This window comes from Felis catus, chromosome X (genome assembly GCF_018350175.1).
Source record: "Felis catus isolate Fca126 chromosome X, F.catus_Fca126_mat1.0, whole genome shotgun sequence".
NCBI classification, from domain to species: Eukaryota; Metazoa; Chordata; class Mammalia; order Carnivora; family Felidae; genus Felis; species Felis catus.
This window is the reverse complement of record NC_058386.1, coordinates 43,394,745-43,408,296: the sequence shown is the minus strand read 5'-3', so window position 1 is coordinate 43,408,296 and position 13,552 is coordinate 43,394,745. Positions and strand designations below refer to the sequence as shown.

At 41.1% G+C, this 13,552-nt stretch overlaps 1 protein-coding gene across 7 annotated transcripts in view; it reads right to left on the bottom strand.

Annotated features, from left to right (window-relative positions):
• Positions 1-13,552, bottom strand: part of CLCN5 (chloride voltage-gated channel 5) — a 175,486-nt gene that overhangs the window by 15,704 nt on the left and 146,230 nt on the right. For all 7 annotated transcript variants that reach the window (XM_011291722.4, XR_006593349.1, XR_006593348.1 and 4 more), the window contains 5 exons: positions 11,597-11,748; positions 9,146-9,245; positions 5,374-5,561; positions 1,485-1,607; positions 427-633 (listed from right to left, as the gene is read on the bottom strand). In XM_011291722.4, the coding sequence (XP_011290024.1) occupies positions 427-633; positions 1,485-1,607; positions 5,374-5,561; positions 9,146-9,245; positions 11,597-11,748 (770 nt within the window). The remainder of the gene's footprint in view (positions 1-426; positions 634-1,484; positions 1,608-5,373; positions 5,562-9,145; positions 9,246-11,596; positions 11,749-13,552) is intronic.

Sequence of the window (13,552 nt, the reverse complement as noted above, 5' to 3'; positions counted from 1 at the left end):
TAAAAAAAACATTAATTGAATTATTATTTGTATGCATTGTTCCAAAACTGGCTTTTGAAAATGAATGATATTTTATAGCCATCATTCCATGTCAATGTACATAAGGCTCTCTTTTTTTAACGATTGCATAATATGCTACAGCATGGACAGAATACTGTTTATTCAAATCAGTCCCATTGGCGGACATTGTGATGGTTTCATTTTCTCATGATATTGACAAATGCTGCACATGAACTATTCCCAAATGCATACCTTTGTGCACACACACACGCGCTAGGATGTCTGTAGGTTAAATTCCTAGAGGTAGAGCTGCTGGGTCAAAGGGTGTCTGTGTTGACATTGGGAGAATCCCCAAATTCTCATCCCTAAGACTGTTCCATTTATGCTCTCACCAACAAAGAAAATACTTGGGCCACCTGTTCTTACCTCTCTGCGCTTGGCCTCATTCTTCCTGTATTTGTTGAAGCAGTGGCACAGGATGTTCCCACAGCAGCAAGCCACGTGCACTAGGGGGCCCTCTTTGCCCAGGCTCAAGCCTGATGACACGGCCAGCACCAACGTGATGGTTTTGATAATCAGGGTCCACTTACCCAAATAGCCCCTAATAATAAAACCGCTCAAGATAGTTTTTATCTGCAGGCCAAAAACAGAGAGACTGAATATAGGCTAAGCAAGTAAGCAAGGCTGGGAAGCAATAATCCGGACCTCATTATAGAAACTGCACCTTTTGAACAAATGACCTATAAATGTTTGACCTACAGTGACCCCAATTTGGGAGGAAGCCTGGAAGCCCAGGAAAGCAAGAACTGTTCTTTAAGATTTCATGTTCCTTATATTTTGGGGGGCCATGTGTTAGCTGGGCAAGGGAGTACAAGCATGGGAGTCTGTGTATATGGAGAAGAGGGGCAGGGAGGGGGGTGTTTTCCTTACTTATATCCTTACAGGCTAGTATAGCCTTGATTCTCTGCGAAAGAAATTTATAACTATGACTTGGTCAGGAAACAGAGAGGGGTAAGGTCATCTGGGCAACCTCAAATCTCAGTGGTTTCAGTCACTGTCAAGCAATCTAAACCCAAAGTAGCTAGAAACAGGATTTCAACTACCCTCCTAGCCTGAATCATATTGTAGGAAATGTAGCAAAATAGCTTTGTTTCTTCAACTCTAACAAAGTTGACAATACCACTACTTTTTAAGGCCAGGATCTTGGGACCCTGGGAGCTTCTTGGGTAGGGAGTGGGGGTTGGTCTTCAAGGGGCCTAATTCACCAGGAACCCCCAGGGGGGCTAGGAATCAACTCCCTTTAGTTTCCAGGTAGCCCAGACTGAGAGAAGACTTGAGGAAAGACCTAGAGAGACTCTAGATTTCCTCAGAGTCTGATCCTGTTTTATATTCAAATTGTGGTATATGCTGGAATACATACTAAAGGCTTTTAACCAGGAAGGAATCGTTATTGTCACCATTTATAAACCACTTGAGAGACTTACCTCAGGAATTCCAGAGCCACAGGCATAAGGCGCAAATACCTTGACAAGAGACACGGCAAGGAAGGCAAATAGGAGAGCCCAGAGGACGTACATGAAATAATTGACTATGTAAGCAAAGGCTCCCTGGAACAAGGGAAAAGAAAGAAGCTTGTTTTAGTGAGGCATGCTGCCCTTCTGAGTAATCAGTTTTCAGGAAAGGAGATCAGAAAGAAAAAGACCAGTATTAAATCGCTCAAGATGTTCCTTCCAGAATTGTCAGAAAGGAAATACTGAAATAGTGTCAGCCCACTTGGTACTGAAAAAGAGAGGATTTGCTACACCCAAAGGAAACCAATACCAGCTTCTAAGGATGGACAAAAACAAAGAACGAACAAAAACCTGAAGCAAACTCCTGTTCCTTATGAACACTTCGATAGGTTTTGTAGTCAAATATATATGATTTTATGCCAATTTTATTAAGAGTCTTGAAAGCTCTTTTACTGGAATGGCTGAACTTTGGCTACACATTTGAGGTGAAGACCAGCTGGCTACCTACATTGGTGTCAAATTCTCATAGGAGGTTAGAGTGTTGAAAATTCCTGAGTGTTTTTTCTTTAAATACACAGTTCAGTTCTATAGAGAATCACCACATCTTTGCAAGAGTTTTGCTATCACAGACTCAGCAACAAGAATATGCAAGTAGAAAGTTTCAGGCTCTGACCATAAAACAAAACCAGTGAGACACCAGCTGTCCCAAAGAATAAAACAGCAACAGCTATTTCTAAAATGGAGAGAATATACTTTTGAGACTATCCTCCTATGATAATGAAGATGGCCAGAAAATAAATATAATTTTGACCACGAATAAGGAGTCACCAACATAAAGGGCTTACAAACAGTTACATCTTACAAAGAAAGCTATTTTGAACATTAGGAGAGAATGCTTACTGATAAAAATATTAGAAGTTCAAACTCGCTCAAAGTATATGAAACACAAATCACTGGACTTCTGATTTAAACATAAAACGTAATTAAAATAATTCACTGACCTAGAGAAGGAGAGCCAAACTGCTCAGATTTTTTTTTCTGAGTTATAGCTTTGACACAACTTTTCCATTAGTTTAGTCCCTCAGAGGAATAGATAATTGCTCTCTCTTGGCCTTTCAAATGAAGCTAGGGAGGAAGAAGGCTCCAGAGGGGGGAAACAGAGAGAGAGAGGGAATGGAAAGGCAAGTAGCTGAAACTGACTAGAGGCAGAGACCTGGAGGCCAAGTTCTTGGCAGGAGAACTCAGAATCTAGAAGACTCTCTCCAGGCAAGGATTTCATTCGTTAAAAAAAAAAAAAAAAAAAAACAGCCAGAGAAATCTGTCATTTGAGCAAATCTCAAGCTCCAGTTTGAACGCTACAGTTGGAACACTTAAACACATGTGCAAGGCTATAACAGGGTAGCACAGGGGAGCCTTGTGGTAATGGAACAATAGTTCTATGTCTTGATTGTGGTGGTGATAACAAAAACCTACACATGTGGTAACACTGCAGAGAACTACACACACACACACACACCTATGTGTGTAAAACTGGTGAAATAAAGTCTATGGATCATATCCTTGTTTCACCACTGATCAAAAAAATGCAAGGAATCACACACACACACACACACACACTCACTCACTCACTCACTCACCCTAAATTCCAGGGCTTCTCAAACTTTTCTACCCAAGTATTCCTAATCTAGGAGAGAGGGTTGGGGGTAAGACACTCAGGAGCAGAGCTGAAACATAGATTGTTTAATATTAATGAACATGGGACTTCTGCATTCCTTTGTAATTAAATGTAATTTCAAAAAAAAAATACTCTGAGAAGGCACACAGCATTTATTTTGTGGTTTCACCCACTGGCTGGCACACAGACCTTACTCCAGTTTGAGAAGGATAGATCTAAACCCTCTCACACATATGGCATGTGTTTAACCCTTTAATTGAGCTCTTTCCCTAAGCCAATTTGTACAGTCACATAGGTACATAAACACTCTGATTTCTGATTTTATTATTTTCCTATCCTTCTTTTCCCTTGACTGTGTGTATGTATGCATGCGTGCGCGCACACACACACACACACACACACACACACACACACACACACACCATTTCAAATTGTCTATGGACCGAAGTAGGAATAAAAATGCATTCTAAATGTATAAATAGGGGCGCCTGGGTGGCTCAGTTGGTTGGGCGTCCGACTTCAGCTCAGGTCATGATCTCACAGTCTGTGAGTTCGAGCCCCGCATCGGGCTCTGTGCTAACAGCTCAGAGCCTGGAGCCTGCGTCAGATTCTGTGTCTCCCTCTCTCTATGCCCCTCCCCTGCTCATGCTCTGTCTCTGTCTCAAAAATAAATAAAAACATTTAAAAATTTTTAAAAAAATAAATGTATAAATAAATATCCTAGTCTTGTCTCAGTTACTTCGCCAACAGAGTAAATGAGTAGTGAGCTGAGATGGTACCTGTCTTAGTTGGTGGAAGACAGAATAGAAATGGGAATTAAGAATTGCTTTGTTCTGTTTTGTGTGTTTTTGCTTTTAGTAGGAGAGATCCAACAAACAACCCAAATGGTAATAATAGAAAGGGAAGGAACTGAAAAACAACGTCACTTTTATACTGAAAAATATACGCTAGGAGACAAGGACAAATGAAAATATTGATTTAATCTCCAAAGCAGGCTATGGGCAATTTTATTCCTGCATTTCTGTTATTTTGATACGTAATGTATTCCTTTTTTAAAAAATGTTCTAATGCAATGCTCAGGGGAAAATTACTTTTGGAATCTATACAGTGGATACATTTTTAACCCACTCCATCTTAGTTAGAAATTATAGCGTACCTGTTGGCTGGCTCTGACATTTTTACTGGAATTATTAGAGAAAGACAGATTGAGTCACACTGTGTACTAACAACTGAGAAGAAACACCAGGACTGTTTTAAAAAAAAGCAAAACTTTTAAGCCACTATGTAAGCATCAAATGATTCCGCATGGCAGAAGAGATGGATGGAAATAGGGCTGTGCTTAAACCACAGAGAAAGGCAGCTGGCACTGGTTCTCCTTTTCATGAAAAGGAAAATGGGGGCACATTCCACAGTTGTCATGAGTACAGTATAAGAAATGAAGCAAATGTGGGGCACCTGGGTGGCTCAGTCGGTTAAGCGTCCGACTTCGGCTCAGGTCATGATCTCACGGTCTTTTTTTTTTTATGTTTTTATTTTATTTTTGAGACAGAGAGAGACAGAGCATGAGCAGGGGAGGGGCAGAGAGACAGGGAGACACAGAATCCAAAGCAGGCTCCAGGCTCTGAGCTGTCAGCACAGAGCCCGACACGGGGCTTGAACTCACAGACTGTGATATCATGACCTGAGCCGAAGTCGGATGCTTAACCGACTGAGCCACCCGGGCACCCCAATCTCACAGTCTTTGAGTTTGAGCCCCACATCGGGCTGTGTGCTGACAGCTCAGAGTCTGGAGCCTACTTCAGATTCTGTCTCCCTCTCTCTCTGCCCCTCCCCTGCTCACACTCTGTCTCTCTCTCTGTCTGTCTCTCAAAAATAAACATTAAAAAAATTTTAATAAATTAAAAAAAAGAAATGAAGCAAATGTAAGAATAAAAGTCAGTGGGGGATGCCTGGGTGGCTCAGTCAGTTGAGTGCCCAACTCTTTTATCTCAGATCATCATCTCACGGTTTGTGGGATCGAGCTCTGTGTCAGGCTCTGCAACAACAGTGCAGAGCCTGCTTGGGGTTCTCTTTCCCTCTGTCTCTTGCTGTCCCCCACTCACACTTGAACTCTCCCTCTTTCAAAATAAATAAACTTTAAGAAAAAAGAATAAAATCAGTGGTTCTGCGATCTTCACAACATGTTACCTCATCTGTGCTGATGAGAAGCTGGGACCAGCTATTCCACTCAGGGCATTTGTCTCTGTCTTCGAAGGTGACGTGCTCAGAGTTCCAGCAACAGTGTTCATGGTTAAACCAGAATCCCTCTGTGCATATGCCTTCTTTTAAGTCTGTCATCCAATGAGCAGAAATGTCTATCAAGCCAGCTAAGGAGCCTGATTTGAGGGGAGGGAAGGGAAGGCCAAAGTTGTCAGAGAAAACGAGGGAAAGGGCATCAAAATAATGGGTAATCATAAACTTTTCTGTTCCATTTGCAACCTCTTTCTGATGGTCTATTTGATTTCCACCTATCACCTCTAATAGATTTCACCTGTCATTACATGGCTGTTCAGGAGTGTACAAAACCCAAAACACTGTCTGCATTAAACACCATGTCAGTAGAATTTCTATACACGGGGAACTTGAGGAGAGGCAAAGTGGTGGGGTGGGAGCAAGGAGCCTGAATATTTGCCTTTTAGTTGATTTACATGGCAAAGACTCTGCTTTGACTTACAGTTGATGGATACCTATCCATGAATACAGTCAAGTTTATTAAAGATCATTTTATTCTATTATATAAGACTGAGAAAATGTGGATTGCCTGCATTGAAGAATATTATATTTATTTGACATGGTTGGGGGAAGGAAGGGAGCTGTTGAAGACTATGGGGAGAAGAACTCAGCCTTGTTAGCAATTTCGCTCCATGGATGAGGGAATCTGAGCAGTGGCAGAAAGGCATTCTAGGCTAAGGGAACTGAATCGGTAAAAGCGTAGACTGCAATGCACATGGAAAATTAGATGAAGCTATAGACACGTTGAAGCCTTCTGAACCTAGGATGTGAACATTCTGAAGTTTTTGTAGTGAAAACTTATTATGCATCCATCAAAGAAAATTATGAGAAGATGAACAGTGAATGGGGATTTATGTGCTATGGTTAATAGACTGGTAGGGTTAAGATAGTTATAGAAACTTCTGGCTTTCTCATCATTTCTGTTGTCCAGATGAAGAAACCCTGGCATAAAGAAATTAAATGGTCTAGAATCATGCTTTAGGGAAATAGCAAAGACATCATAAAATTCACAGCCTCTGAATTCCCAGACTGTTTCTGTATTCAGGCACACTGCTTCTATTGTTGCTCTGCAATACTTAAAAACAAAATGCCCTGTGTGTACAAGGGAAAGAAAAATATTCACTGGCCACCTAGTGATAAGAAATACATTAAAAAGTTGAGGATATTATACCTACATTCCAACAGGCTGGAGGCCATGTCATATGTATGTTTGGGTAGGTGCTAAAAGTGTTAACACAGGTTATTTACATACTTGAATAACCTAATCAAATCTAACACGCTGTTTGATACCTCCTCTTGGCCATGCCTACCTTCTCCTTCTTCTAATTCTTACTGCACTTACTGCCCAGATTCAAAAATTAACATGTGTTACAGAGTTAGGCTTGTTCCCCATGTTGTCTCACGTGTGCATGTCTTATTCTACCTAATGCGGTACCCTCAATCCTATCTTCCCTTCTATTGCTCTTTCTCCTCCTTTTCCTAATATGTTTCCCCTGCCCTACAGAATAAAATGCCTTCCTTTGTCCTTGTTACCATTTCAAGCTTCTGTCCCTTCTCTCCTTCTAATGACCCCCAAATATCTCCAAAACTTCTACACTGGTTGCTTCCCCTTGAAATCTGACTCGTAATATTTATGAGATAGCTTTCCAAGATCATTGGTATCCTACCAACTGCTAAATTATATAACCTTTTCTCAGCCCTCTTCCTTCTCTGCAGCCTCTCTGCAGTACTTAGCATTACACACCACTTGGTCTATTATTATCCAACTCTAAACTGGCCAGACCAGGGGCTCCTGGGTGTCTCAGGTGGTTGAGTGTCCATCTTTGGCTCAGGTCATGATCTACAGTTCGTGGGTTCAAGCCCCGCATCAGGCTCTCTGCTGACAGCTCAGAGCCTGGAGCCTGCTTCAGATTCTATGTTTCCCTCTCTCTCTGTCCCTCTCCTGCTCACACTCTGTCTCTCTCTCCCTCAAAAATAAACATTAAAAATTTTTTAAAAACTGGCCAGACCATTCTCTCTCTCCTGTGCAAGCCAGAAGGAGTAGCTTTAACACCCTAGACCACAGGTTGGCAAATTATGGCCCAAGGGTCAAATCTGCCTCTATGCTTCTAAATAAAGTTTTGCCTGGTCTCAGCCGTGCTCACTTACCTATTGTCTGTGGCTGCTTTCGTGCTACAGAGACCATTTGGCACACAAATCCTAAAATATTTACCATCTTGCCCTTTACAAAAAGACATTGCTGACCCCTTCCCTAGATAATCTTTGAAAACCCGGCTATGGACGAGCCATCCTTCATTGCAGCAATCATATGATATATATACACATATATGTATATATGTATATGTATGTATTATCTCTATATATGTATATAACATTTATTTATTTATACTCCATGGCTCATAAATTTTTTTCTAGGTAACAGCAGCAGTGGCGCTATTAAAAACTGTGGGCAAAAAAAACCCAAAAAGCAATTGTGGGCACTGTGCTGAGAGCTACCTGTGCTAGATCTCATTTATCTACTATTCTGTCCTCAGAACAAACATGTACTATATGAACTCTTATTAGCCCCTTGAGCTTCCAGGGGTTAGGAAACTTGCCAAAAGTCACAAAACTAGCAAGCCATGGGGTTGGTCCAAACTCAGGTAGCTGCAAAGTAGAGCCTGTGCTAATGGCTATTTCATGCCCTCTACCTCCAGGTTTCCCACTTAACGTTCCTTTCAGCTCAATATTCCAGATCTTCCTAGGCCCACCTTTTAATGCCACAAGGATACAACTCAGAATCTCTGTCACGTGTTCTTGGCTTTCTGCTTCTCCCGTGGGAAGGGAAGCCTGCTTGGGAGCCTGTTTTCAAGCTGTACGAGCATAGCAAGTGTACCATTCCTAGTTAGATCATATATATTGTTTAGAGTGGCTTGGGAAGTCGCCGGAGATGACAGGAAAGGGTAGGACCATCCCACTCCTCAGCCAGCATGAAAGACTGAGATTGTGAACTTCCTGAGGGTATGAGCCACATCTTTCATACTGCTCTTCACCACCAAATGAGAGAGATGTTTAAGAAAGAGCTACAAAGGTCTCTCAGGAAGTTCTCTTCTGTATCTTCTCTTATAAACCTCATGTACTATGTGTTTTTTTGTTTTTTTGTTTTTTAATGATTGTTGGGGCACCTGGGTGGCTCAGTTGGTTAATCATCCAACTTTGGCTCAGGTCATGATCTCACAGTTCGTGGGTTCGAGCCCTGTGTCAGGTTCTGTGGTGACAGCTCAGAGCCTGGACCCTGCTTCAGATCTGTGTCTCCCTCTCTCTCTGCCCCTCCCCTGCTCAAGCTCTGTCTCAAAAATAAACATTAAAAATTTTTTTAATAAAAAAAATGACTGTCTCTAACAGAAGGGCTCTTCCTCAGGACAATCACTGAAAGGCATGCTAACAGCACCTTAAAACGGATACAATATTTTATAGCATATAAATTCATTTAAATACATTTCCTTGTTTAACCTCATTTAAAGGAAAGAGATACAGGTATTAGTATCCCTTTACATATGGGAACATCAAGCTTCCTAAAGGTCTACCAGCAATTTATTTCATGTAGGAAAACAGTAAAGCACAGCACTCAACTTGGTTCATGGCTTGGGGGAGGGGCACACCATGATTTTAAGAGATTTGTTTAGGAAACAAACACAGTTTACCATACCTGATAAGAGCCCAATAAGTAGCATCAACAACCAGCCAGAAAAAGCATCACTCACACTGTGAATTAAGGCCCATGTTGACTCTTTGCTTTTATTGGTAATCTAGGGAGAAATGAGAAAAAATTGGTACACTCTACACACACCCTTACTTTTTCACCTTAAAACACACAATAAAGAGGTACAAAGACAAATCTATTCATCAGGAACAGAGACCAATTCGGAGTTACTGCTCAAATAATCCCGGGCTGAACAAACATCACCAAGAACTTGGGAGGCTTAGTGAGCCTTGTCTTACTGAACCCCACCACCTTCATGGACAGTACTGGAGCAATGGCTCCAAGTACCTTAGTCAGGGATTCCCCCATTCAGCTGCTAATTTTGTATCCCGTCAATCTGTTTTGCTTATTGCAGTGGTCTCTTTCTTCCATAGACATCAGATATTCTAGGGATGGTTTCTGGATTGTTTTGCAAAGAATCAACAAACACAGACTTATTTCAGTGGTGAAAGGACAACATGAGGCTTGCTACCTAGGGCAGTGCTTCAGGGCTGGCAAGTTCCAGGACTTGCTCCCCTCACTGATCACAGATATTAAATGGTATCAGGGATGCTTCGCTTTATTTTCAAAAACCTGCTGGGAATAGCTGAGACTATCAAGAGGTACAGAAAGTTTTGCCTTTTAGGCCCTAGCCTTGTCAGTTTAGCCCTTCAGTGCCCACATTTATTTCAAAACCAAGTATTCTGACAGCTTTGTCATTGGGCTTCCCCCTTCTCTGAACCTCTATTTCTTATCTTTGAAACTGTGACTTAGCTGCCCCATCTTCATCTACAGTGACATCACAATCACAAATTATTATAAAACTTTTAAAAGCAGTTTCAAAATTCATTTTGACCTGAGACTTTAAGTTTCCACTTTTAGTGCTCAAAGTAGATGAGGTAACATTTTTCAGTGACAGTGTTTCCATTCTGATGATGAGCAGTTAATGCAAAGAAAACAGTCCCTTTTGAACACTTAATAAACACATTCTAATTGATTTTGAATTGTCATTAGTTGGCATAATGTGTCTCAGATGCAGCCATTTTCATATAGTGGGAAAATATGCCCTTGTCATATCATGGGTGACTTTCACAATGTAAATAACATGTTGAATATGCAACTGATGACAAACTGAACTCTGAATTACAGACAGCAAAAATCCTAAAGACTGAGTGATGAATAGATATGATGGACAGGTATGTGTGTATTCCCAAATATCAGAAACCTTATGAAAAACATAAGAGTGTTTCGTAGAGATCCCCTTCTTTAGTTAGGATAGAAAACTCCGTGAGATTATCACAAGTCCAAAGATTACAGAGGAATTTTTCAAAACCTGTACCTGGGACAACCTGACCCCTGGGTTTAAGTGGTCATGAGAAGATCACTCAGGAGCTGGGAATGGCTTAAGAACAAAAAGCAATCTGAACCTGACTGCTCAGGAGACTTGCCTGGCTCTGAGAGAAGGGAATCATGAACTCAGGAGAGAAAGGGACAAGGTAAAAATCAAATTTTAAATTTGGACTCAAAACAGAAATAATACAAAAGGAAAAATAATAGCACCTAAGGTTGAAGAAATGTCTCACCAGGAGATCACCCACTGAATCAGGATCACTGGGGCTGAGGCCCTACCGCTTTCATAAGCTCTCCATGTGGCCCTGACATGAGCTAGAAATTTTGATTCCCTGATTTAAATGATGCATAGCAACAAGTTAAAGGCAAATGACCCTGGCAGACTGCTTTAAGAAGTTTTAGTGGTACTCTGAAAAAAGAAAGGTGGGGAACTTCACCAAATTCTAAAGAATCTGGGCCTTAGCCATAAATGCCACCTATTACCTATCATATTAAATTAATATCCTTAAATTGGATCTGATTGGTCTTGGGGGTTTGAGTTGAATGCACACATTTTCTTTTATGGCTGTCTGAGAGCCATAATCGCAAGGACTTTATCCCATATGTTTCAGTAAACACCAAGGCTCTGAATTTTTTTTTTCTTTTATTCCTTTAAAGGAAGCCCCCTTTCTTTTCTTAGTTCTAAAAACCCTGTTTCAAAGGAAAACCATAAAAGGGAAATGAGGCAGAGGAAGAAGATCTTTGAAACTTATTTTGGTCCCCTCCACCAAGTTTGTCTTCACCTCTTTACATAGGCACTTATACCCATTTCAGGGCTGCAAGGATCCTGTTCAACTACTTACTATAGGAAGATAAATCATCATTAATTATAAATTCTTCTTAAAATCATATACAAGATACCCTAAAAATAAAAATAAATTAGAAAATAAAACCCTACATTGCCAATGGAAACCTGAGATTCATCCACATCCAGGGCTGAAGGAGAGCATACATATAAAGAATTACAGATCTTCAACTTCTTTCCCTGCTGTTTTCTAACACTTACACATGGACCATCTTTCGTCTTACCTCTCGGTGCCTATCTCGGTCTCGAGACTTCTCCCTCACCCAGTCAATTGTATTGAAATCATCATAGGTCCCCACACCAGGGATTGGCTCCTCCAAGAAGTCCATCATCCTATTTGAAGAACCTATTCCTCCACCATTGTATGACTTTTCCTCTGTATTGAACAGGAAATAGACATTAGTACCTCAGACACTAAACATTTTTTGAAAGTTTATTTATTTCGAGAGAGAAAGAGCAAGCAAGCAGGAGAGGGGCAGAGAGAGAGAGAGAGAGAGAGAGAGAGAGAGAGAGAGAGAGAGAATCCCAAGCAGGCTCTGCACTGACAGCACCCCCAACCCTTGCCACACAGGGCTCAATCTCACAAAGTATGAGATCAAGACCTGAGCTGAAATCAAGTCAGACACTTAATCGACTGAGCCACCCAGGTGCCCCTGGACAGTAAACATTTTAATACCTCCTTTTTGAGTACCAAAAGGTGAGTCCTTAAACTATCAGATGATTATAGTTAGGTTGTGCTGATTAAGCAATATAATCACCTGGTGGGAACATCCACCACATTCGAAAGTTTCTGTGATCTAGGCACAAAATGATGAGTGTCTTAAGGCAGTATGAATGGAAAGGGACAGATGAGCGTGACAGCACAAAGGGAGAACTGACAGGAGTTGAAGCTTAGTGGGAAAGGATTTATGAAACAAAATGCAGGAGCTTGGAGCCCCTTAGGTATTTCAGTTTCTGCTACGGAAGGGAGACAAAAGGGTCAAAGATCTTTGTAGACATAGCACATCAGAAACCATTTTACATTTATAAGGCAGTAGTTCAATTCTAAGAGGTAGCTTTTGCCTGAGTGGGAGTTCCAAAGAAAGCATGCCAGCCTCTTCAAGAGTTAAGCTGGCTAGAATGTACGTATTTCCCTTCAACAGGTAGACTTTGATCCCTAATGTAATGGGCTTACAGAAACTTTTACTGAGTATGTCAGAACAGTCTAAGACTTACAAGTAGAGATTTAAAGACCATTGCATGGCTTGGTGATGAAATGTCTGTCCCTGATCTTTCAATGGAAGAAACATATCCACTTGTCCAACCACAGTCCTTTATCTGCTTTGCTGTTGGTGCTTCTGTTATAATTACTTATGCAAATGTTTTGTCTTCCTTTCTAGACTGGAAGTTCTTTGAGGGCAGCCCCATATCCAAGTCATCATTGCCTTCTCATGTCTAACACATATCCGAGATTCAATAAATATCAGCGGAATCAAGGTTTATTCGCTGCACAGTGGGGATGAGCAAGAAGTATTAAAACTCAGAAGTTGTACACACACAAGGTTACTCAGTACTGCTTGACAAACTTGTTCAAAATATTTCCACCATCCTCTGGTGAAACAGTATTTCACTATTAAACACAAAAAGTACAACAGTATTCAGGAATTTATGCAAATGCACACTGAGGAAAAATGCAGAGTAATGCTATCATTTAATGCAACCAGCCAAAGCTCACATTTGCAGCATCAACCTTGGCAGGGACAAAGCTTTACCCAGACTGTTTGGTGATGGATCCCTCTGCAGAGAAGGCCAAAGTAGGCCCAAGTTGCCACCTATTTCCCCACATCTGCATCCCCATCTTCACTCTAAATTCCTACAGACAACTTCAGCACTCTCATAGGGTGAGTGGGAATTAACTCCCAAGTTGTACCTGATTTACAAATCGTTAAGTCTTCCGAATACCTAATTCAGTGTACCTTTTATCGGCAACACACACATTTAAAAGGAAAAGCTCTGCAGAATCTAAATCATATTGAGGGTGGGGGTGGGGCTGGAGTGGAGGAGGTTAACAAGTTAATCTTAAAACCCCTAACCAAAGTCCTTTCCATATCTTCAAGCCTACCTGGCTGTAAAATGGTTGGCTGCTGAATCACCAGCCCAGCATTTCCTATCATGACAGTGGCATACTGATAAAGATTAAT